The sequence below is a fragment of the Eschrichtius robustus genome, chromosome 9 (assembly GCF_028021215.1).
Source record: "Eschrichtius robustus isolate mEscRob2 chromosome 9, mEscRob2.pri, whole genome shotgun sequence".
NCBI lineage: Eukaryota > Metazoa > Chordata > Mammalia > Artiodactyla > Eschrichtiidae > Eschrichtius > Eschrichtius robustus.
In genome coordinates, this window is record NC_090832.1 from 44457474 (window position 1) to 44483755 (window position 26282).

At 37.8% G+C, this 26282-nt stretch overlaps 1 protein-coding gene across 1 annotated transcript; it reads left to right on the forward strand.

Annotated features, from left to right (window-relative positions):
• Positions 1-185: 185 nt before the first annotated feature.
• Positions 186-25156, forward strand: FAM162B (family with sequence similarity 162 member B). Its single transcript, XM_068550832.1, has 5 exons — positions 186-471; positions 11947-12444; positions 12593-12704; positions 16144-16252; positions 24372-25156. The coding sequence occupies exons 1-5, from the start codon at positions 186-188 to the stop codon at positions 24468-24470; spliced, it is 1104 nt and encodes a 367-aa protein (XP_068406933.1). The 3' UTR covers positions 24471-25156.
• The last annotated feature ends 1126 nt before the right edge of the window (positions 25157-26282 follow it).

Consider the following 26282-nt stretch of genomic DNA (forward strand, 5'->3'; position numbering starts at 1 on the left):
TCAGAAAGTTAGAGTAGAAAATAATTAATTGCATAATCCTCAAAAGTTGGGTTAAAATAAGATGGAGAATAAGCATGTGAACAATTAAACATGGAAGTGATGTGACACTTCCATTGTGACATTAAAAGGAAAGGAGTATGCACTCCCCTGACTGCTTTTCCCTTCTTGCTGGCTTCTATGCAGCAATGGAGCTGCCATCTCAGACCATGAGATGGAATCTGCAAGTTGAAGATGGCAGAGCAACAAGCCTGAGGAAGCCTTGGCCGACAGCACTCTGGAGCTGCTTTTTCCGCCCTGGATCGCTTATGCTTAGAGAATATGTAAGAAAAACAAACAGCTTGATAAATTCATATATGGACTGCTTGTCTACTTTAATGAGTGGCCAAGCACAAAATCAATGTGAAGAGCTGGAAGATTCAACACAGCAAGTAGATGTATTCACATCAAGAACCCTTTGTAGGAAAATCTCAGGTAATTGAAATTTCTTACATTTCACAACTTCTGCTCCTACATAATTTTTCTGGTACCTTATTACATTTCCAGCCAAAATCAGATTACAGGAAAATAGAATTTTGAGAATTCTAGACCTAAAAACAAATTAATCAAATATCTTCTTGTTTTTGCAGATAGCCATTCCTTCACATCCATAAGTATGTCAACTTGATCTATATCTTGCTCGTTAGAAATGGAAGGCATGACTAGAAAATGTACAAACTGAAAATGTGAAATCCAGTCTTCAATTAACCAGTGTGTCTGTGTTAGAGTATTTCCCATCTAAAGAGCTATCCATTGTAAATACTCAGATAAACAGAAAACCTGGAAGCCAAATTCTGGGAGTTACCAATATAAAACTAATGGAATCCAGCATATTAGAAAAATTGCTATGTCCTTACATGGCACTGAATAGACATGAGAACTGACAGTAAGAGACCCCTGGGTTGGTAAAAAGCACAAGAAAAGTGAAGTGTTGAAGGGTACAAGTTATTTATTATATTTGCAACCACTTATTTCCAAAAAGAGATCTGAAGTGAATTTTTAAAAAGGAAAATATATTTAATAGAATTCTTAAAATAAACATTTTAAAAGGAAAATATAGTGGAACAAGGCAAATAATAACTGAAATTGAAGCTAGGAATAGTGATTGCTTTTGTACTAAATTTAGCTCTAGGCATCATGGCAGATAAGAGAAGTGGGCACCAGAGCCCTCAGCAGGCATAACCTGCAGTACTGTTGGAAAGTTCATCGCCTACGAGGCTTGTTTTCTGGTCTTGGCTCCTTCTGCATTTGCTGTATAACCTTACATGCCTCCATCCCTCTTCACAATTCTTTGAGGAATTGTCTACTCTATATGACACTGAAAGGACTGTCATCCCTGGAGCACTACAGTGGTGGAAAAGTGTCTCTGACTGAGCCATAAGAGTCCTTCTGGGTCCTCTCTGCCCTTGGGGTGGGGGGACAGAAAGACCCTCCCTGATTTTGGTTTGTGAATAATAGGGCTACCAACGATCATCTTTCCTGTCACATGAAGGAAACCTGTTTGAGATAGGAGATAACGAGGCCAAAATGAAAACAGAAGCAGAGCCAAGTGATAGAGAAGAGGGAAGGAGGGAGAAGGGAAGGGGAAAGGGAAGGAAGACAATCATTTGAGCACTTTGATCCAGTTGTGCCTAAAGCTAAACTATTCTTAGACTAACGACTATGAAACCCAATAAATTTTCCTTTTTTTTCTTCACCTTATTTTCTTGGATTTCTACTATTTGAAACTAAAGAATCATGACTAAAACACTTGTGTCTCACATCATTTGTTACATGTTCCCACCTGTAAAATGAAAGGCATGGGATAAATTTACCTCAAACTTCCCTTTCAAATCTAAAATTCTATAGTTCTAACTAGATTAATATGTGAATTCCTTCAGGACAAGGGTATTAACTCACCTATTTTTGTATCCAGAATTTCTGCCACTTAGAAGGCTCTCAATAGTTATGTCTCACAATCAGTTGAAAAAAATAGTCTGTCCGCTCTCTAAACCTATCCTATAATAAAGCATTTACCTCTGTTATTTTTGCTTACTTATTTCCCATCTGTATCTCCAACAAAGCAGTGTCAGGTACATGCTCACAGGTTTCTCTTTCCTGGAAAAGGAGCTAAATCATGCAGTTAAATTACTGAATGTGTTTAAAACCCAAGTGAGAAACAAACATTGCACTGTAAATCTGAGTCCATGGGAAATATAATACCCCAAGAGAGTTATTTATTATGGACATAGTCCAAGCTACAGAGAAAAATTGTTAATCATTCCACTCATAATGAACTTTATGATTTGATATTTCTTGCTTTCTGTTTGTGGAAACCAGAAGAAGTGTAAAAGCATTTACTGGATCAGTAGATTTTAAAAGTATAAGCCAAATTTTGGAACTTTAGCTCATGAATCTGTTAATGTCAGGACTTTCTTTTCTTTCAAGTATCTGCTTCTACTCCTCAAAAAGAAACAAAAATACACATTTACATATACCACTTCACCCTCCAGGATGAGGAAGAAAATGATAAATCATTCTGCTAAGACACATGAGAGAGGGTCCTTTTCCTGTTCTCCTTTAAGAGCCAGTGTGTACTGAGTTCTGGGGCTATCCCTAATAACCTAGTGTGCAAGGCCCCAAATCAGTGCTTGTAATGAAGCTCTAGTGGAAGCTGAGAAAACAGAAGTACAAGTTAGATGCATAACCAAGGCTTCCAGTGGTGACCGAGGCAAGAGGAAACTTGCCTATTCTATTTCCACTGGGCATGGGTGAGGCGAATTGCTATACAAAAGCAATGGCTGTCTAATAAGTCACAGTACTTTTAACATGTACACATTTATAAATCACACACATATTTCTATTTTCTGGTAATTAAACTTTTCTCCATAACCGTATACAAAGAGTTTTGGTGGGAAAAGCGGAGGGAAAACAGTTGGTCACAGACTGGTCTTTTCCTCATTGTAAACATCCTCAGGAACATTGAAGAAATGCCATACATACACAGTAGTGCCTGAAACTATTTGCCAGGAACTCTTATGTGTTTCCTTGTCTGTGGTAGTAACATTAACTTTTCAAAGAAACATTCCTTGATATTGTTACCACATCTTAACTGTGCCTTAGTTTTCTTATGTGGAAAAAATGATGACAAAAATGCTTGTTCTGTCTACCATATAAGGTCACTATGAAGATCTACAGAGATAATGCACATTAATGTGTTTTGAAAGCTATAAATCACTATTCGAAAATATTATTACTATCCTCATCACAGTTATTATTTGTTTTCACAACACTCTTGTGAGGTCGGTAACTATTACCAAGGAGGAATTTAAGGAACAGTAAGATTAAGTGTCTTTCCGAAAGTCCACAGCTATTTGGTGGCCAAGTTGATGTGAATTCAGACACCCCAGCTAGCTGCTATACCATACAAATCCACATACACTGCAAATTAGGGAGAGAAAAGGTTTCCAGAGTTGTATATCAACACTTATTTTCATGCCTTTGACCTAAAATGCTTAAACTTTTAAGGAGATACATTAAATAATCTTACAGCCATCCAAGTATCAGTTAGAATCATAAACCTGTTTCTCCAGTGGGTCAGTCAAAAACACATACAGAACAAGAGGAAAGGGTGTGTTCCACACAGTGTTTACCCAACTAGAAAAAGATATTCTTGGACCTTCAAAATTTGTTAAATTTACTAGTTTGGAAATAGGAATTATTATATTCTGTAGATGAAACAGTAATTCAGAACAACTTTTTGAGGCCTGGTTTGTCAATATCTATCACAATTGAAGACAGTCTCTGACTTAGCAATTCTCCTGATAGAACATTTAGATCTCAGAAATAAATTCTCAACTACACAGAAATACATGATATTCCTTGTAAAAATCCTCATAAGAATAAAAAAAATTTTAACTTCAAACAAGTTAAATGTCTATAAAGAATTCACTAAATAAATTATGGTACATTTGTTCAATAAAAGACTGTTCAGCCACTTGAAAAAGTGAAGTAAGTTTATACGAACAGCTACTAAAAGGCCCTGCCATCTATTGTGAATGATGGAAACCAGTTGCAGAATAGTATAATGTTTGTATACATACTATATATAAAGATTGGGAAGACAAGTATCTAACTGGTAATACTAGTTTCCTCTAAAGGGTACATGATTGAGCAGACTTTCACTTTCTATGTTTTATTACTGTTTGAATTTTAATTACAATGAGCATGTTTTACTTCAGAATAAAAATTTTAAGAAAAATAATTCCTTAACCGGCCCATTTGCTGATTTGGTATTATCGCAATGAAAATCATGAAAAGCTGTTTTATATAATAAAAATAGAAAGTAAGTGGTAAAGAACATTCTAAAAGAGAATAATAATGATAAAGGTGGGAGAACTGCCAGGAGTCAGTGGTTCTTCCAGATAAAGTAACGATAATTAAATGATGCAATATTGAAACAAAAACAAACATAAATAAAATGGAATTCTAAAATCCAAATAAATTCATTTATATATTATATTTAAGCATTCAGTAAAATAAGAATCACATAATTTCAGGAAAGTAAATATTATTTAATAAACAGAGAGGGATAATTGTAGTGCTGTATAGGGAAAATTGACTTAAATCTAAAACTTATACCCCAAATGAACTCTATGTCAGTTATTTGGTTATAGAAATGCAAAAAGAAAAAAAAAAGTAAAGCATTAGTTACAAAAAATAAAGTTATGCTAACATACGAAGAAACATCATAACATTGGATTACTTGGACATTTTTTGTGTGTTTGAACTATTTCCTTAAGTCAACTTCCCAGAGTAAAACTGTTGGTGTGTGCACGCACACACACACACACACACACACACACACAACACACATATACATGGTTCTTGACAGGAGTTGGGAATCAAATTCAGAACACATGTTTTGAAAAATATGGGAGTGCATATTTAGAGATAGAATTAAAGAAAATATCTGAACTAAAGCCCATCCAGAACAGCATATATTCTGTAATTAATTACAACACGTAAAGTTAGAAACAACCTACGTCCACCATAGAAATAAAATAAATTATAACATTTCTTTATAACTAAATATAAAGATTAAGCTGCAAAATGGAAGTGGTTTATGATCTAATAAGTGAAAAGTTTTAGATGTTATAGGTACTCTACTTAGAGTATAAATGTGGATATAAAGATTCTAAGGAAGCATAGAGAAATAGAAAATATTTGTGTTCAGGATGTGAGAATATGGGATAATTCTATGTTCCCTTTAATGTTATTTTAATAATATGTTATATATTTAAATATCATAATGGAGTATACTGAAATGTACAGATGATAAGAGTAAGATTGTTCCCATCAACTTGCAATTCTATTGCCACTAGTTAGGGAGAAAGTAGACTATGAAGTAAATGTAATAAATGTGAACTGGATGCCCTAAAGCACAGCTGCTATCTAATCCAGTTTTAATTGTCTGGAGGCTGACAATTAATTTAATTGTCTGGAGGCTGAGAAAAATCATGAAAAAAAGCAATGCCTGAAACCACATATGTTTTTAGCAGAAAAACTATCATAGAATGTCTATTAGATTTACCTTTGGGGGCTGGGGTTGTGACACTAAGCTCATAATTTGCTTCCAGGCACATCACATAACCACTTGGTAGCTCAGACTCCACACTGGCAAAATGGCTATATTAAACTCACTTTTTCTTCTGATACTTGAGAATAGTCTATACTTAGAATTTTTAACGACCAAAAGGAAAGGAAAAAAAACAGAAAGTACATATATTTGAGCTGCAGAATACAGACTGTGAGCTAGTTGAGGTCAGGGACAGAACTCATCCTCTTCACATGTATCATGAGAATTTAGGAAAACTCCCCTATTCTGTAGGTGTGTATTCGTAGAACATTTGGAATACTGCTGCCACCTAGTGGGCAATTATATTTTAACTTTTTATTTACGGTCAATAGTATAACAGGAAGTAGGACCCTCATGGAACACTTTTAGAACAGCTTCATGATAAACACTTATATAAATGTTTCTGTTTAATTCAATACTAATGAATACAAGCATTAAACTAAAATATATATTTTATTAGTTTACCAAATAAAGTAATTAAGAAATGGTAATGTAAAAATATATTCTTAGGAGCAAAGAAGTTACTTTTAAATTGACTCCAAAAAAATTACAACTTTTAATTTTGGCAGGGCAATAATCCCTCATTTTCAACTTATATACATGTTTTTCCTTGGGGAAAAGTATAGAAATTGCTCTTATAGAAATTGCTCTTTCTTCCTAAATATTCAAACTATAATACATATGAACAAAATCTTCACAAAAAATTTTAAAACTTTTTCACCATTTATTCATTCATTTAATATTTCTTGTCGTAGCCTTTCCCTTTTCACTTAAGGAAGATCCTTTACACTTCTGTAAGGTCAGTTTAGTATTGATGAACACTTTTAGTTTCTTCCCCCCCTAGAAGCTTGTTCTCTCCCCTTCAATTATGAATGATAACCTTGCTGGGTAGAGTATCCTAGGTTATAGGTTTTTTTTTTTTTCTTTAAGCACTTTAAATATGTCATGTCACTCCCTTCTGGCCTTATAACTCAATTTTTTAATAAAACACTTACACAACTAGCAAGTGCTTTAATGGACTCTTAGAGCAGTCCAGCTTTTTATGAACTAGCTTTCAAGATTTTAGTTGACTACTAGAGGAAGCTAGGAAACACTTCAAACTCAGAATATGATGTTTGTAACAGAAGTAAAGACTATTTAACATTTAGGTACCTATGTCTCCATTTCTATTGAAACTTTTCTTGCATCATCTAAACAGAACTTTGTTATTAAATCAATGTTTCACCCTGTCAGTGTCATAAATTCTTTTGTTTTAGAGTTAGCATTTAGTCAAAGTACACATGGACCTTCCTATAACAAGTATATATTCAAGGAGACAGCTGTTTTTGATATTTTTAATGCTTTATTTTTGGACAGCCTAGCAGGGATAACTCTTGGATGTTTTGTAGTACTAAGCTTTTGAGAAAAGGTGTTTAATCTACACTTTCTGGTTGAATGAAAGAATGAAGGAATAATGAACAAATAATAGCTGATTTTTAACCTCTATAACATTCTCTCTCCTACGCTATACAGTCTTAATCTTAAAAAATTTCCCTAGATTTTGGGTTTTTTACCCAACCCAGACCTCTTGTTGGAGAGCTCTGATAATTTAAATGATTTGTGGTACTAGTGCCCTGCCAATTATCCTTAACAAATTCTGTTGTTAATCTTCATTATCATGATCATAAATAGTAAATAATAATTACGTGTCCATTTGTAGATAGTCGTGAAAGGAGAAATATGAAAAAAAAAACACCTGAGACTCTGTCCTCTTAATTAGCTATGCCTAGATATTATTAGACTTCACATTGGAAATTAGAAATAGGTATGAGTAGCCCCAAGTAGAAAGGTTCAGAAGAGAAAAAAGAAAATTATTTTGATAAGTTGATTTTTTAAATTCCTGAATAGGGAAAACATTCAAATAGGCCAGTTCCCTGTCTCCAAGAAAACATGACCACATAAACCAAGAGAGAGACAAGCAGCTGAAAGAAACTGAAGAACTGTATGAAGGCATGTAGGACAAGAGGTAATTGTCTTGAGGGAATCTGAGGTGGCATCATTCACATCATGATTATGAAATAACAACCCTTCTTCAATTGTAACTATATAAGTAAGGTATTATATTGTACACTTACAATGGGTAGGATTAATTTTGCGAGACCACTTCCCTATACGTGTATGAGGAGGGTGGCGTGGGACGCAGAGCTGGAGGAGCACTGGCAAGTCATCATAAAAGGCTATTGCAGGATACAGATTTGAACCACATAAAGTCATCATTGTGCCTCAAGGGTGAAAAGTCTGTAGCAAATTCAGTGTTGGGGACCATAAAATCCTCACTTTGTCATACAAGATTGTTACTAGGAATTTTGGAGTTTGAAATTGATCATGGGAGCCAGAGGATGTTCCACCAAGAATGATTGGCAATTACACACAATCTGACATATATGAGTCTTAATAGACATTCAAGTAGGCTACAAAAATAACCTTTCAGCCAAAGAATGTGAGAGACATGACCATTGCAGATGCCTCTTCACTGTCCTGGGGGCAGTTTGCATAAATAGTACTTCATAAATATGCATATATTTCAGATTTGCTATTTCTAGAACGAATACAAGCTATGTATTAGAAAATATGAAGGGTTTTGATCAGTGCAGGAGCAGTTAATCCAACCTGGTTTCTTCTGAATATATTTTTCAGACTAATGTTTAGAACAATGGGACAATAAGCAACTCAACCAGTCAGAACTCAGCCATGCCCTGATGAGCACTGGTCACACACACAGTGCCTACCCAGCTATACAAGCCAGAACTAAACTGTGATGTTAGTTGACAGTTGTTGTGCATCACTATTAGCACAGAGTACTTCAATGTAAGCTACCTACCTGTGCTTAGTGACATTTTAAATGTCTAGGGATATGACAAGGGCATAGATTTGAACCAGACTACGCAAAATATCAAAGCAGAAGACTTTGAAAGAGTCCTCCCTGCCTCATTATAAAATTTTTTCTGGGTCGTTTTTGTAGTCTGTGGATAGGGATATGGGGTGCAGGGTTAGAAAAAAAAATAGGGAAGAGATTGGCGCCATGAAAGTTTTATACAATAACATCTATGTTTTAGAAAACTATCTCTGGAAGCTAGGCAGAGAAAGGATTGGAGAAAGAACTGACCAGAGAAGAGGGAAATACTTTGGAGGTCATTACAATAGATGGTTGAGAGAGAATAAAAGACTGAACTACAGCAATGAAAATGGGATTTAAAAGGAAAAACATGAAGAGCTGTATATAGATCTTTTTTTTGGTTTTTGAGATCTCATTTTGAGCTTTTGCTGATGTCCTCAGCACATGCTTAGTACCTAGCAGGTAATCAGGCGCTTGCCTGGACCACCCACTTGATAAGGTTGCTGGAACCACTGGAGACCACTGTAAGCTGGGTCTGCAGGGAAACTGTCACTTTAGAACTTTCCCTACAGACAGACTAGTAGGGGATAGGAAAGCAAGTTAGTTAATGTCCCTCCCAGCTCCTCCTTTGGGAGCAAGGCATTTCCTGATGAGGGAATATAGTGCCAGCCAAACTGGGAACTTCTTGGGGACTGCAGCAATCTTTGCATTTCCTGCCTTAGCCCAGTGTAGAGCACACACTAGCTTTCAACAATAAAAAATAATAATAATTTTTAAATTACCACACTTTCCACTTAATCTATGAAATCACTTTATTTAAAAATTATTCCTAGCTATAGCAGTATATCTTAAGAAGTAAATAAATTAACTGTAGGAAAATGGGAACATAAACCATACTAATCAAAACAAGCCTTGAAGGAACAAAACTGAAAATAGTATATGCAAATTAGATGAACCGTTGGACTGAGAAATAACATAGTATGGAACGTGTAAACTGAAACCACCGTGGATTAATAATAAACTCTGTGAGGAGCAAAGATTTTTGTATGCTTACCTGTTATGCTGTAACCTCAGAGCCCAGAACAGTACCCAGCACATAGGAGACATTTAATGAACATTTGTTCAATGAACAAATGAACTGTCCTGGTTTAAAAGAAAGAAAGGAATATAATTAGCTTTTCTTCTATTAGAAGTTGATTTGAGTCTTTGTTTTGTTTTTTTTTTTTTTTTGGTTGTTGTTACAATTCTAGAGCTAAAGAAAACATCTCTCATGCAACTGTGTTTTTTTTTTTTTAATGTAGAACACTAACGAATAGTGATATTTTAATCGCATCAGGAACAGAGAACAGAATGCAAACTGTTCTTTCTCTCATGACATAAGCCACGATTCTCTTGCCCTGTGGTTCTGCAATGATAGAGAAGCTTGAGATAGAAAATCATGTGTAGATACCTGACATTTGGTTCTCTCCAGGAAAATAAACTTATTTAGTTAGTTTAATATTCCTTGGTGAACTATTACCGATTGGCTGTTTCACACAGATGTTTTTCTCTAGCTCTATGGGTATTTTCAGTGATGTGAAGAAAAATAAAATATTAAAGGAGAAAACAACACATTTGAATAATGGGAGAATTTTCAAGTAGCATATTCCTGCAACCATCAAATATTATCTACGGCAACATACTTTTTCAGGTAGGAATTCATTCTGTTCATCATGCAGCATGTCCTCAAGTATTCAGTCTTTCCTTAAACTAGCCCAGATAGAGTCTATTTCATTATTGAAGATTTTCATTCATTTTTTCATTTATTTAACAGATTAAAATTAAGTATCTACTAAGTGCCAATGTTTCAGCTACACCCTTAGGGAGCTCATAGCCTCCTACAGTTCCCTACAAGAGATTTCATGAATTAAAATGCCCTTGTGTTTGGGGACTAGTTAAAGAATGTGAAGGGAAAGAAACATCTTTGAAGTGTTATTAATGTACCAGGCAAATGTAGAGGGGCATCTCTAACCATACTTTTTTTTTTTTAAACTGATTGGAAATTGAATGCAAACTAAGACCACTTGACTGTTATTGAAATGAATAGCCCAGTTTGCTTTTTTTTAAAGAAATTCACGTTCTTTATTTATTTATGACTGTGTTGAGTCTTCGTTTCTGTGCGAGGGCTTTCTCTAGTTGCGGCAAGCGGGGGCCGCTCTTCATCGCGGTGAGCGGGCCTCTCACTATCGCGGCCTCTCTTGTTGCAGAGCACAGGCTCCAGACGCGCAGGCTCAGTAATTGTGGCTCACTGGCCCAGTTGCTCCGTGGCATGTGGGATCTTCCCAGACCAGGGCTCGAACCCGTGTCCCCTGCATTGGCAGGCAGATTCTCAACCACTGCGCCACCAGGGAAGCCCCTAACCATCCTTTTTAAATAGCGTCCACCCCATGCCTGCTTACTTTTTTTCATCCTGCTTTTTTTTTCTTCATCTACTAATCCCCACTTGACATTGTTCACTGCTCTATACCCAGCTCTGAGAAGTAGCTGGCATAGAGTAGGTTTTTCTGTAGTTGTTGCATGAATGAACTTGAAAGGAAGCAACTCTTATTTTACAAATGAGACCAAGACTAATGACTTAAATGATTTGCTTACAATTGTGCAACCCTTAAATCACAAATTAGGGGTTTAAACCTTAGTGTGAAGGCAAAGCTCATGGTTCCTTCCATAATTGTGTCTCTAAATGCATATTTCTTTACTGAGATATGAATCTGTCTTCTTTTGTTAAAACGCCATTATGTGAAAGATGCGGAGTTACAGAGATCTTGCCTTCAAGAGCCTGACAGTCTAGTTAGGAAGGAAAGAAATACGTGGGGATCCAACTAAAAGTCGGGCAGTGTCTGTGCTGGGAAAGGACCGCAGAGACAGTAGGGAGGAGGGCGCGCTAGCCTGGGGCTGGGTCCTGGAGAGCACTTTAACTCAGCTGGCGTCTGTTGTCCCTGGAATATGAGGAAGTAGAATAAGTAGATTCCTTCAGAGTAGCCAGCTTTCCTACAAGCCCTTTCTCTGAGTCCCTGTTCCCATTTAGATACCGGAGAAAAGTGGATTCTCCCCTCTTTTTGAGAGGGAAGATAGAAAAAAAGCTCACTTTGTAGGGAGTTTGAAGAGTTTGTGGTCTAAGAAATAAAGAGGGGGAGAAAACCAATTGTAGGAACTGAGGTGGTTTTACCTGGAAAAGAGAAAAGGACGGGAGTGGAGAGCGGGGTGAGGACCTAACTTCAGAAAACCTCTTCATGGGAAAATCAGAAGTTCGTTGAAAGTCCTGACACTTACTTGGTAAACATCTGAAGCGACCTGAACTTGAAGGCCTCACTGTTGCCCTTCTCTGGAGGAGAGGGTTTAGATTTATTCTCCTGGGCACCAAACAGTGGAACCTAAAAAGCTCTGCCGGAAACTCGTTTCTACTCCACACCAAGAAACGCCTTTAAAACGAGCGGAGCGGCACGGAGCTGCCTCAGGAGGAAAGTAGTCCCGCCGTCAGGTCGCTCCCGGGCCCCGCCTGGCGACCGACTCAGCCCCCGTCCCGGGTCGCCGGCTCGGGGCGGAGGTCGGGAGCCCAGGGGGCGCAGGCCGGGAGCCCAGGGGGCGCACGACAGACTCCGGCTGCGCATCCGGGGCTCCCCTGGGAGCTGCGCGGGGCGGCGCAGGCGAACCGGGAGTTCGGTCCCTGGCTCCGGCTGGGTTGCGGCCGGGGGACCAGGGCGCAGCGTGCTCGCCGCCGTCGGGCGCCTCCTGCGCCTCCGCCCGGGGCGCGTTTCCCGCTGCGCCCCGGGAGCGCCCCCAGAAGCCGCGCGGCGGCCCGTCACGTCTCTCCGGGCCCCCGGTCACCCCCAGTGCTCCGGCAGCGGGGCCCTCGGCGGCTCGGAGCCCCCGAGTTCCTGTGAGCAGGGACTGGGAACGGCCTGGGAGGGAGGGGTCCGCGGAGGGGCAGGCGAGGAGCCGGGGCTGGGGGACGGAGGCGTGAGCGTGCACTGGTCTCTGTGCCGTCGGTCTCTCGGTGCCTCCGTACATCCCTGTCGCTTTCGCAGCAGGGAAGGCCCATAGGGTCCCCGCCGAGCACAAGCCGTCGCAATTCGACAGGAAAATCCTGCTGTGGACCGGGCGTTTCACAACGATGGAGGAGACCCCGCCTCGGATTCCGTAAGTGTGGCCTGTGCCCGGCCCGGGTTGCGTGCGCCCGGCAGGGTCGGCGCCGGGCCTGGGGGACTCGGGGTCCATCCACTTCCGGACCTCCGCGCACCCTGGAGCGGAGGCGGCCGCGGAGCCACACAGGTCTTCACAGTAATACCTACCACCTTAAGGAATTTACCCACGCCCCCCGAGTGCGGTTAAATGCCAAGCTCCATGATTGGGCTGTGGGAGCTAAGCTAAGCTTACAGAGAGGTTCTTGAAGTCGGGTGAAAATCCAGAAGTTCAGTGGGCACTTCCACCGTCGCTCAGATACCCGCCCCCAGGGAGCTCCGGGCCATGAGACAGTGGAGTATACTTAGGCCCAACAGAAGGCACCGTCCTTGCGTGCACCCGGGTGGCTGAGAGGGAGAGGGGCTCTGGCCTGGGAGGGGAGGCGGGGGGAGGGCGGCTCCCTGAAGCACCCAAGGAAGCATCATGGCTCGTGGGGTGGCTAGAGAGTCTCTGGGAAGAAGCCACATACATGTGACCTCCTCTTCTGGGTGGGAGATGCCTGGTGTACACGGTCCTGCAGCCCTCTGAGTACGGGTTTACTCGGACTGGGATCCACGGCGCATCAGCGTTGCCGGCCTCTTCATCATCCCAAACCCAGGACAGAGATTCGCTTGATAAAACTTAAGCTGACAACTTCAACTCCAGGGTAAATGTAATATGTTAAGAAAAAAAAAAAAAAGTAAATGTAACCTGTAAGAACCATCTTTCTACAGCTTCAGTTTACGCAAAGCCCAAAAATCTTCCCGGCACTTTACAAGGCAGTGGTTACAAGGGGAAGGAAGGAAGGAAAGGAAGGAAACTAAGGATAAAATCAATCTACTACTTTTTAAACTGATCTCAAAAAAAGGGGAGAGTAGAACTATAAAATCAAATAAGGATTTCAGATGTTCAAATATTATATTTATATGATGTAATCAATGCCTATTAGAATGGATAATGGAAACTGGGCCTACATCTTGCTCTGTGCACATTGCCTACACTTCTATTGATTGTGAATTTATTAGTTACCAAAAGCATCTCAAATAAATGGAAAACAAAATATGGTGGGAAATGTTCATTCAATAATGAATTCTCAAACATTTTTATTCCTTTCTTATATCAAATTATTTAATGAGGAATGGACATGGAATTTGAAATAACATGGAATTTGAATTCTGTTTTTAGCATTTATTCAACCACGAAGATGTTTTTTAATATTATAAAGCAAATTTCATTTTCCTTGAGATTTATAGCCTCTAAACTAAAGACTTAGCCCAAAGAAGAAATTAGCCCCAGAAAAGCTTAAAAAGACCATCCTCGGTGTTTTTGGATTTTGAATTCTAGTGCTACACAACAGAGTAATCAAAAATTTAAAGAACCTGCATTATTGTAAATTAATGCTTGTCAAGAGAACCTAGATCCATTTTAGCATGGCTGTATATGTGAAGAGAACCACTTTACAGAAATAATTTAATTTCCCCAGGATCACAGTCAAAAGAAATATTATAGGGCTTCCCTGGTGGCACAGTGGTTAAGAATCTGCCTACCAATGCAGGGGACATGGGTTCGAGCCCTGGTCTGAGAAGGTCCCACATGCCGCAGAGCAACTGGGCCCGTGCACCACAACTACTGAGCCTGTGCTCTAGAGCCCGTGAGCCACAACTACTGAGCCTGTGTGCCACAACTTCTGAATCCCGCGTGCCTGGAGCCCATGCTCCGCAATGAGAGAAGCCACCGCAATGAGAAGCCCACGCATCGCAGCAAAGAGTAGCCCTGGATCACCACAACTAGAGAAAGCGTGCATGCAGCAATGAAGACCCAACACAGCCAAAATAAAATAAAATAAAATAAAATAAAAAGAAATATTATAAACAGAAGAATTTAACTTTGAGCAAGGTGCCTAGGAAAAGTATTGTAGTTTTGGGTTGAAAACATGAAAGTATTTGAATATTTTATTATTTTCTATAATTTTTTAAAAGCATTGCTATTTAGGAGAGCTATGTCTCCTAAGCTAGGTGTTAGATTTACAATATAAACAGCTTTCACTTTTATGCTTTTAATGGACATATAATTAAGTGACCTATAATTTTTGGACCATACACTAATGATATTTAATAATGACTGTACTTTTTCTTTTCTTTTCAGTGTTAAACTAATTTACACTAATGATATTTAATAATGACTGTACTTTTTCTTTTCAGTGTTAAACTAATTTGGTATAGCTGTTCAAAGCCAGATGGATGGGTAAAAAAGATCAGATCTTTCAGGTTCCGTCTGGAACAAAAGTCAACAACAAGTATAATCTAATAATGTGCTAAAATTCACCTGTTTGCAACTACCTTAAAACTTACATTAATCTGCCTAAAATCTGAGGAAAGCAGGCTAGATATTGGTTTTCTGTGTTCTTTCAACTAGTGGAAAGTTAAAGAAAAAATTTTTCATTTTTAAGAAGAATTGCAAATTGTCTTCCTGGAATTCTTTTTTTATGTGACTACATTCTATTTAAACTTGACAAAGATAAAAAATACTGCTGAATACATTCTCAAAGTCATTCTTTAATTATATGTATTTATAAACTGCCGCTTCATATTACTGCAAATTGTTAAAATTTATTTTATCATAAAGGCCTACAGGCATGATTACTTTTGTAACACTACTTTGCTAAAATCTGGACAACTTGCATATAATTTTATTAATAAATAAGACTATGCAGTATTCAAGTAAGCATATAAAATTTCAGAATAATAATAAGAAAATGAAGGTGTGTTTGTCTTTTCTTCAACAAATTACTGTGATTTTGATCACATCTTTTGAAAACTTCATGCAGAAGCCACGAAGGAAACACCCTTTCCCTAATAGACATTCTCACAAAATACATAATGTATAATAGCAGTATAATAAGAGTCATCCTCAGAAAATGTATAATAGTCTCTTTAATGGCGTCAGGGTGGGAGGGGGCAAGAAGAGATTTGGAGGCTAGTGAAAAACCAAAATGATGAAAATAAGTTTTCAAAAACAATCTGTTCAAAACTGAAAACAAAGCCCACTTAATAACACAGGGGTCAAATGAACATGAGTCATAAACATACATAGGCATTAATTCTTACTTTTATCCAAGTCAGTGAAACAAAAATGATGGAGAGTCAGGTCATAATCTCTAGTAGTTATATTTTGAACAGTTAGAAACTAAATATACTGCATTGTCATTTCATAGTGGCTAACATTATTTAGGACCTGAATAAATACCTGTTAACTTGAAATCGGTAAGATAATGGGCTAGCATTTGGAAATCTTTCACATCTGCCATTTGCATTCGGGGACATTTTTGGAATATTTACATAAAAAATCATTGTTTATTATGCCAGTTGGAAAATCATATTGCTTTAATATAATTAACAGAATACACATCTTGGTTTAGGCCAGAAATGATAGATGCTGCAAGAAACAGAGCGCGAGTGAAAGCTTGTTACGTAATGATTGGACTCACAATCATCGCCTGCTTTGCAGTGATAGCGTCAGCCAAAATGGTGAGTACCTCTGTAAAGTAAAGATAGACTTGTGAATTTTAAGAAGGATTATGAGCTTTGTTCTCCTTTGGGGGATTATTGCTGTTTTCTCAATGTAAGAACAATTTCATCTCAGACAGCTTGAGCCACCCGCATATATTTATCATACTGGAAACAGCATTGTTCATGGAAATTTGAGTCAACAAATTAACTATACGGACAGGAGGGATAGAAGTTTGTTTCCATTTATAAGATAAGCAAAAACAAAAATAACAGTTTATAACATGATTAAAATCTGCACAGGAGGAACTTTGTTGTATGAAAGTTATCCAGACTACATCATTCCTTAAATCATGAACTCAGTTAGCTATCGCATAGAATCATGAAATACTTAGAAGTGCAAAAGTTGGAAATGATGACCAAGGCGGGCTAGTTTGCCTCTATCCTGTGTATAAGCCCTTTCCTTGTCATCTCCAATATGTAGCTTCTAGAGAATTAAGAGCTAATTACTGTCTGATTTTGCTTCTTGCTTCCCCAAATTCTTTCATCTGCTGATCACTTTTTACCATGAAGAGGAGCCCCACAAATATTGGGAGATATCTGATACATCTCTGTGAGTCATCTTCTCTCTACTCTTAATTTCTCCATCCCTAACAACTTTCCTCTATTTTGAGCTCTCCTCTGGACACACTCCAGTTTATCAGTGTCCCTGTTCATTGTGATACCTGCAACTGAGTCCCTTAGAGTGCGATTATAACTTCTTTGTTTTTGAACACTGCATTTTAGTAACACAGCCAGAGTTGGAAATAGATTTTGGCAGCCACATCACACAGAATAGTTTGCCTGGATCCATCTTCACTCTCTAGGTACATTTAGCCAATGACCATTCTGCCTAGTCCTATGATCCTGCTCTTCTTTACTTCTCAGGTTTTCAAGAGTATTTGAGCCCAATAATTCACACAGGGACTGGGTCTTCTGAGCTTACTGATGTTATATACATGTCTACTCATTTCTGTTGGCTCGGCAAAGAGCTTATGCTTTAAAATTATTCTCATCAAATGGAAAATTTCTTAAATGTTTGCTGGGCTGAACACTTAAACATAGAAATAAAGAAATTCAGTCATCTCTTGTTTGTAACCTATCCTAGATAAAATGACTGTCTACCCAGTTGGTGATTCTCTAGCTCCTAAATGATAGATTGGATTTTGATACTACCTGGACCCTCCGTGTTTCATACCATCTTCCCTTTGTTCCTTATGCTTCAGCCACACTAGTTCTTTTTTGTTTTTTAATGCATCAGACCCTTTATTCTCTCTAGGCTTTCCCTCCTTCTCTTGACTTTACTATAGCTGACTCATTCTCATTCTTCTCAGTGAGAGCTTCCGTGACCACCCCATCTGAAATGGCCTTGCTCAGGTGCTCACTATTTTATTATCTTTCCAACTGCTCATGAGTAAGTTGTTATATACCAGCAATCCTGTTGACTCCACTTAAGACTATATGCACAACTGGACCAGTCCTCACCATCTCTCTTGATATCACCCTGGTCTGAGATAACCACCATCTGTTGCCTAGTTTATTGCAGTATCTTTTAAATGGTCTCACTCTGTCTCTCTTGCCTCTCTCGAATTCACCTTTCATTTTCAATAATTAATGCATGTACCCTAAATAAGATGGTGTCATATAGAGATGGAGAAATGGTTAGCAATTTGAGATGTATTTGGGGGTCAAAAGGATAGAATTTTGTGGTAAATTCAATGTGGGAAGAGGAGAGAAAAAGGAAGAATGACATCAAAAAGCCTGGATTTTTGCTTTGAGCACCTAGATGGATGGTACTGCCATTTGTTGAGATGTCTAAGGCTGGGGAAAGAACTGATAGGCATGATCGGCAAAATATATCAAGTCCTCTATTTCGGATATACTGACTGTGAGATGCATATTAGACTTCCATCAGTATCTATTTTTATTTTTTCTGCTAAGGACTTTGTATGTTCTTCAGTCTGAGGACCTATAGCTTTCCTCACTTCTGAAAAAGTCTGAGCTGTTATCACTTCAAATATGGCCTCTTACCCCATTCTGACTATTCTTCCCACAATGGAAACTACGAACCTGCAGCCTGCGAAAAGGAGACCCCAAACACAGTAAGATAAGCAAAATGAGAAGACAGAGAAATACCCAGCACATGAAGGAGCAACGTAATAACCCACCAGAACAAACAAATGAACAGGAAATAGGCAGTCTACCTGAAAAATAATTCAGAATAATGATAGTAAAGATGATCCAAAATCTTGGAAATAAATGGAGAAAATACAAGAAACGTTTAACAAGGACCTAGAAGAACTAAAGAGCAAACAAACAATGATGAACAACACAATAAATGAAATTAAAAATTCTCTAGAGGGAATCAATAGCAGAATAACTGAGGCACAAGGACGGATAAGTGACCTGGAAGATAAAATGGTGGAAATAACTACCACAGAGCAGAAAAAAGAAAAAAGAATGAAAACAATTGAGGACAGTCTCAGAGACCTCTGGGACAACATTAAATGCACCAACACTCAAATTGTAGGCGTCCCAGAAGAAGAAGAGAAAAAGAAAGGGACTGAGAAAATATTTGAAGAGATTATAGTCAAAAACTTCCCTAATATGGGAAAGGAAATAGTCAGTCAAGTCCAGGAAGCACAGAGAGTCCCATACAGGATAAATCCAAGGAGAAACATGGCAAGACACATATTAATCAAACTATCAAAAATTAAATACAAAGAAAAAAATATTAAAAGCAGCAAGGGAAAAGCAACAGATAACATACAAGGGAATCCCCATAAGTTTAACAGCTGATCTTTCAGCAGAAACTGCAAGCCAGAAGGGAGTGGCAGGACATATTTAAAGTGATGAAAGGGGAAAACCTATAAGAAAGATTACTCTACCCAGCAAAGATTTCGTTCAGATTCGATGGAGAAATTAAAACCTTTACAGACAAGCAAAAGCTAAGAGAATTCAGCACCACCAAACCAGCTTTACAACAAATGCTAAAGGAACTTCTCGAGGCAGGAAACACAAGAGAAAGAAAAGACCTACAATGACAAACCCAAAACAATTAAGAAAATGGTAATAGGAACACACATATTGATAACTACCTTAAATGTAAATGGATTAAATGCTCCAACCAAAAGACACAGACTGGCTGAATGGATACATAAACAAAACTCGTATATATGCTGTCTGCAAGAGACCCACTTCAGACCTAGGGACACATACAGACTGAAAGTGAGGGTATGGAAGAAGATATTCCATGCAAATGGAAATCAAAAGAAAGCTGGAGTAGCAATTCTCATATCAGACAAAATAGACTTTAAAATAAAGACTATTACAAGAGACAAAGAAGGACACTACAGAATGATCAAGGGATCAATCCAAGAAGAAGATATAACAATTGTAAATATTTATGCACCCAACATAGGAGCACCTCAATACATAAGGCAAACAGCTATAAAAGGGGAAATTAACAGTAACACAATAATAGTAGGGGACTTTAACCCCCCACTTTCATCAATGTACAGATCATCCAAAATGAAAATAAATAAGGAAACACAAGCTTTAAATGATACATTAAACAAGATGGACTTAATTGATATTTATAGGACATTCCATCCAAAAACAACAGAATACACTTTCTTCTCAAGTGCTCTTGGAACATTCTCCAAGATAGATCATATCTTGGGTCACAAATCAAGCCTTGGTAAATTTAAGAAAATTGAAATCGTATCAAGTACCTTTTCCGACCACAAGGCTATGAGACCAGATATCAATTACAGGAAAAAATCTGTAAGAAACACAAACACATGGAGGCTAAACAATATGCTATTAAATAACCAAGAGATGACTGACGAAATCAAAGAAGAAATCAAAAAATACCTAGAAACAAATGACAGTGAAAACACGACAACCCAAAACCTTTGAGATGCAGCAAAAGCAGCTCTGAGAAGGAAGTTTATAGCAATGCAATCCTACCATAAGAAACAAGAAACATCTCAAACAACCTAACCTTACACTTAAAGCAATTAGAGAAAGAAGAACAGAAAACCCCAAAGTTACCAGAAGGAAAGAAATCATAAAGATCAGATCAGAAATAAATAAAAAAGAAATGAAACAATAGCAAAGATCAATAAAGCTAAAAGCTGGTTCTTTGAGAAGATAAACAAAATTGATAAACCATTAGCCAGACTCATCAAAAAAAAAAGGGAGAAGACTCAAATCAATAGAATTAGAAATGAAAAAGGAGAAGTAATAACTGACACTGCAGAGATACAAAGGATCATGAGAGATTACTACAAGCAACTACATGCCAATAAAATGGACAACCTGGAAGAAATGGACAAATTCTTAGAAAAGCACAACCTTCCAAGACTGAACCAGGAAGAAATAGAAAATATAAACAAACCAATCACAAGCACTGAAATTGAGACTGTGATTAAAAATCTTCCAACAAACCAAAGCCCAGGACCAGATGGCTTCACAGGCAAATTCTATCAAACATTTAGAGAAGAGCTAACACCTATCCTTCTCAAATTCTTACAAAATATAGCAGAGGGAGGAACACTCCCAAACTCATTCTATGAGGCCACCATCACTGTGATACTCAAACCAGACAAAGATGTCACAAAAAAAGAAAACTGCAGGCCAACATCACTGATGAGCATAGTTGCAAAAATCCTTAACAAAATACTAGCAAACAGAATCCAACAATGCATTAAAGGGATCATACACCATGGTCAAGTGGGGTTTATCCCAGGAATGCAGGGATTCTGCAATATACACAAATCAATCAATGTGATACACCATAGTAACAAACTGAAGGAGAAAAACCATATGATCATCTCAATAGATGCAGAAAAAGCTTTTGACAAAATTCAACACCCATTTATGATAAAAACCCTCCAGAAAGTAGGCATAGAGGGAACTTACCTCAACATAATAAAGGCCATATAAGACAAACCCACAGCCAACATCGTTCCCAATGGTGAAAAACTGAAACCATTTCCACTAAGATCAGGAACAAGACAAGATTGCCCATTCTCACCTCTATTATTCAACATAGTTTTGGAATTTTTAGCCACAGCAATCAGAGAAGAAAGAGAAATAAAAGGAATCCAAATCAGAAAAGAAGAAATAAAACTGTCATTGTTTGCAGATGACATGATACTATACATAGAGAATCCTAAAGATGCTACCAGAAAACTACTAGAGCTAATCAATGAATTTGGTAAAGTTGCAGGATACAAAATTAATGCACAGAAATCTCTTGCATTCCTATACACTAATGATGAAAAATCTGAAAGAGAAATTAAGGTAACACTCCCATTTACCACTGCAACAAAAAGAATAAAATACCTAGGAATAAACCTACCTAAGGAGACAAAAGACCTGTATGCAGAAAACTAGAAAACACTGATGAAAGAAATTAGAGATGATACACACAGATGGAGAGGTATACCATGTTCTTGGGTTGGAAGAATCAACATTGTGAAAATGACTATACTACCCAAAGCAATCTACAGATTCAATGCAATCCCTGTCAAACTACCAATGGCGTTTTTCACAGAAGTAGAACAAAAAATTTCACCATTTGTATGGAAACACAAAAGACCCCGAATAGCCAAAGCAATCTTGAGAAAGAAAAACGGAGCTGGAGGAATCATGGTCCCTGACTTCAGACTATACTACAAAAGCTACAGTAATCAAGACAGTATGATACTGGCACAAAAACAGTAAGATTATTCCAGAGATAAACCCATGCACCTATGGTCACCTTATCTTTGATAAAGGAGACAAAAATATACAATGGAGAAAAGACAGTCTCTTCAATAAGTGGTGCTGGAAAAACTGGACAGCTACATGTAAAAGAATGAAATTAGAACACTCCCTTACACCATACACAAAAATAAACTCAAAATGGATTAAAGACCTAAATGTAGGGCCAGACACTATAAAACTCTTAGAGGAAAACATAGGCAGAACACTCTATGACATAAATCACAGCAAGATCCTTTTTGACCCACCTCCTAGAGAAATGGAAATAAAAACAAAAATAAACAAATGGGACCTAATGAAACTTAGAAGCTTTTGCACAGCAAAGGAAACCATAAACAAGATGAAAAGACAACCCTCAGAATGGGAGAAAATATTTGCAAACAAAGCAACTGACAAAGGATTAATCTCCAAAATTTACAAGCAGCTCATGCAGCTCAATATCAAAAAAACAAACAACCCAATCCAAAAATGGGCAGAAGACCTAAATAGACATTCCTCCAAAGAAGATATACAGATTGCCAACAAACACAGGAAAGGATGCTCAAAATCACTAATCATTAGAGAAATGCAAATCAAAACTACATTGAGGTATCACCTCACACTGGTCAGAATGGCCATCATTAAAAAATCTACAAACAATTAATGCTGGAAAGGGTGTGGAGAAAAGGGAACCCTCTTGCACGGTTGGCAGGAATGTAAATTGATACAGCCACTATGGACAACAGCATAGAGGTTCCTTAAAAAACTAAAAATAGAACTACCATACAACCCAGCAATCCCACTACTGGGCATATACCCTGAGAAAACCATAATTCAAAAAGAGTCATGTACCACAATGTTCATTGCAGCTCTATATACAATAGCCAGGTCATGGAAGCAACCTAAGTGTTCATCGACAGATGAATGGATAAAGAAGATGTGGCACATATATACAATGGAATATTACTCAGCCATAAAAAGAAATGAAACTGAGTTATTTGTAGTGAGGTGGCTGGACCTAGAGACTGTCATACAGAGTAAAGTAAGTCAGAAAGAGAAAAACAAATACCGTATGCTAACACATATATATGGAATCTAAAATAAAAAAAAAATGGTACTGATGAACCTAGTTGCAGGACAGAAATAGAGACGCAGACGTAGAGAATGGACTTGAGGACACGGGGAGGGGGAAGGGTAAGCTGGGACAAAGTGAGAGAGTGGCATGGACATATACACACTACCAAATGTAAAATAGATAGCTAGTGGGAAGCAGCCGCATAGCACAGGGAGATCAGCTCTGTGCTTTGTGTCCACCTAGAGGGGTGGGATAGGGAGGGTGGGAGGGAGACGCAAGAGGGAGGAGATATGGGGGTACATGTGTGTATATATGTAGCTGATTCACTTTGTTATACAGCAGCAACTAACACAACATTGTAAAGCAATTATACTCCAATAAAGATGTTAAAAAAAATGAACTCATACTACTCTAAAATATAGCCACTTATTAGTTGTACGATTGTGGGCGAGTCATTTACCCCCCTTGGTATCTCAGTATCCTGATGTGGAAAAAAAAAAAAAGAATATATTTTGGAAGTTCTAATTCTGTCCTCCCTGTCTCTTAACTTCTCTTTTCTATTTTTTCACCTTTATCTCTGTGCTGCATTTAGATTATTTCCTCAGGTCTGTTTTCTAGCTAGCGTTCTTTCCTCCTGATCATAATGCTAATTATCTTTTCTTTTCACAGGTAAATTTTTCCCCAGATAAATGCCTAGTTTCCTTGCCAGTTCCTTGGGCTGGTGAGAGGAGTTTTAGTCATTTCACAGAAATACCTCAGCTCTGTGCCCAAGATCCAAATCCTGAACACGTTTGTTGGTGTAGATATTCCACTCCCAGCCCACAGCTGTTAAAGCCAATATTTTCCCCTAATGTCCCCGTTTGAATCCATTTCCTTCTATCCTGGCTTCAGTCCTTCTCATTCCCCAGCAATTCATGCCTTTTTCGTTCTTTCCATGTCTGGTACCTGAGGATTTCCCTTTCTTGAATTTGAGCTTTATTAAGTATTTGAAAATATATTTGTTTACTTTTTATCCAACAAATATGTCTATGTGTGCCAAGAGAGGGTGAGGGCAGATTTTTGATATCAGCTGTCCTGTTGACTGGAACTCTAGCAACTGAAGTAAATTTTTTTTCTGTACCAAAGGATCATTTTTCTCAAATGCTATGTGTGATAGATGCTTTAAGTTACTTTTCTCCTTTTCATAGAGTCTTTCCTATGTTTCTCTATCTAAAACACAAATTCTTCCAGAGTGTCAAAATGCTTTGCTTTTTATTTGTTTGCTTGTTTCTGCAGGCTGCAGAACGACACGAATCTTTAACAAGTTGGAACCTGGCAAAGAAGGCAAAGTGGCGTGAAGAAGCTGCATTGGCTGCACAGGGCAAGGCTAACTGATGGTCTAACTAACTGACAAAGTGGTCATCAGGACATCATCACTGTTATCAGCAACAATAAAAGATAAGTAAAAGAGACTATTTAACAAAATACTTGCCAAGGTTTTATTTTGGTAACAAGAACCACAAAGTCTTTTTTATTTCTACTTTTTAGTAAACTTTTGTGGAAGTATAACATACATTCAGAGAGTGCACAAAAATGTATACAGCTTGATAGATTTTTTACATAGTGAGCACACTTGTATAACCACTGCCCAGGTCGAGATGTAGAACATCACCAAGAGCACCTCAGAAGCCTCCTTTCGGCCCTCTGTCAGTCATTACCCTCCACAGATAACCATCGTTGTGAGTTTTATCACCATAGATTATTTTTGCCTGTATTCAGACTTCATATAAATAGAATTACACAATATACACTTGTGAGTGTGAATTCTTATACTCAGCATTACATTGTGAGATTCATCCACAGATTGTAGCATGTGTTCGTTCATTTTTATTGTGTTATAGTATTCCATTGTATGAATATGCCGCAGTTTATCTGAATATTTGGTCCAGTTTTTGGCCACTAAAGATAATGCTAAAATGAGCATTCTGTGCATGTCATTAAAACGTTGTTGAATTAAATCACTAAGGGCTCTTTAAAACCTAAACTAATTTTCAACCAAAGTTCTACTGTATTTGGTGATTGGTTAGTCCCTCTGGGTATTCTTTTCATAGTTTGCAACTAGATGAAACAGGTTTAAAAAGTCTTATAAACTGAGAAGTATGAATTTCAAAACCTATTTTAAAATGATAAAAGTACTAAAACAGTAATTGTAAAAGCAATTTAAAAAAGACAAAAACATTAGAGAAAAATGGTATGAGTCAATGGTCTTCAAACTTGAGTAAGCCCTAAAACAGCTTTAAAAACTATATATCTCCTCACACATTTTAATTTGGCATCTATAATTTTAAAATCATAAATGTAATTAGTTGAAATGATATAATTTCCATTTTATTGTGTATTAAATGTACTTTAAATATATTTTCCATCATAACCCTGAAGCTACCTAGTTAGCTCAGTCAATTTATGGAGGATGTCCGCTTTGTAATTTTCAGGACAAAGCCAGTCCTCATTGTCAAACTAATAAGTCAAATCAAACCTAGACTAACCTTCTGTTAGAAAAAGTCTCACTTTGATTTGAAAATGACAGTGATACCCATCCCTCTGACAATAATCTCACTTCTGAGTTCAATTCTAAGGTAGATAGAGAAGGCAGGAAGCATTGTTATGAGTCCACCCCCTGGATGAACCAAGGCATTGGCTGCTGTAGCATTTTGCACAGGGGCTGTCTTTGCCCTTGTGGGACTCCTCTTCAGGAGCTGTGTGTTCTGAATTACCCATCTGTCATGCAGAAGGCTTTTAAACCACGGAGTAAAGCATGAATAAGAATCAAGAATGGAAGAGAAGTATTGATATTTTGGGGGGCACAACAGTACAAAGTTGATTATGAGAAGAGGTGAGAACCAGCAGACCACAGTCTATTCTCAGACAGGTCAATTTTAGGAAAGAGTATATATAAAGTATAAAGATCTAGAAATCAATTTTCTTAAGAATACCTTACTCTGTATACTTCCTTGAAAGTCTTTGACACTCTGCTTGAAGATTCCTGGGATATTCTAAATATTATAGAAAACCTCAAAGAAAATGTTTATAAGGATAGATGTGATGATTTCCCTTTCTGGTTAGATGGAAGACTAGATTTCCAGAGAAGTCATCCAGCATTGAACTAAAAATCCTGGTTAAAATATTTTTTAAAACATCTTTTAAAAC

Bases quoted from the DNA above. Each gene is read 5' to 3' on its own strand.
- FAM162B (XM_068550832.1), top strand. From the start codon at position 186: ATGGAGCTGCCATCTCAGACCATGAGATGGAATCTGCAAGTTGAAGAT. The intron at 472-11,946 runs GTAATTGAAATT...GAACCTAAAAAG, and splicing joins CCTTTGTAGGAAAATCTCAG to CTCTGCCGGAAACTCGTTTC. The intron at 16,253-24,371 runs GTGAGTACCTCT...TTGTTTCTGCAG, and splicing joins TGATAGCGTCAGCCAAAATG to GCTGCAGAACGACACGAATC.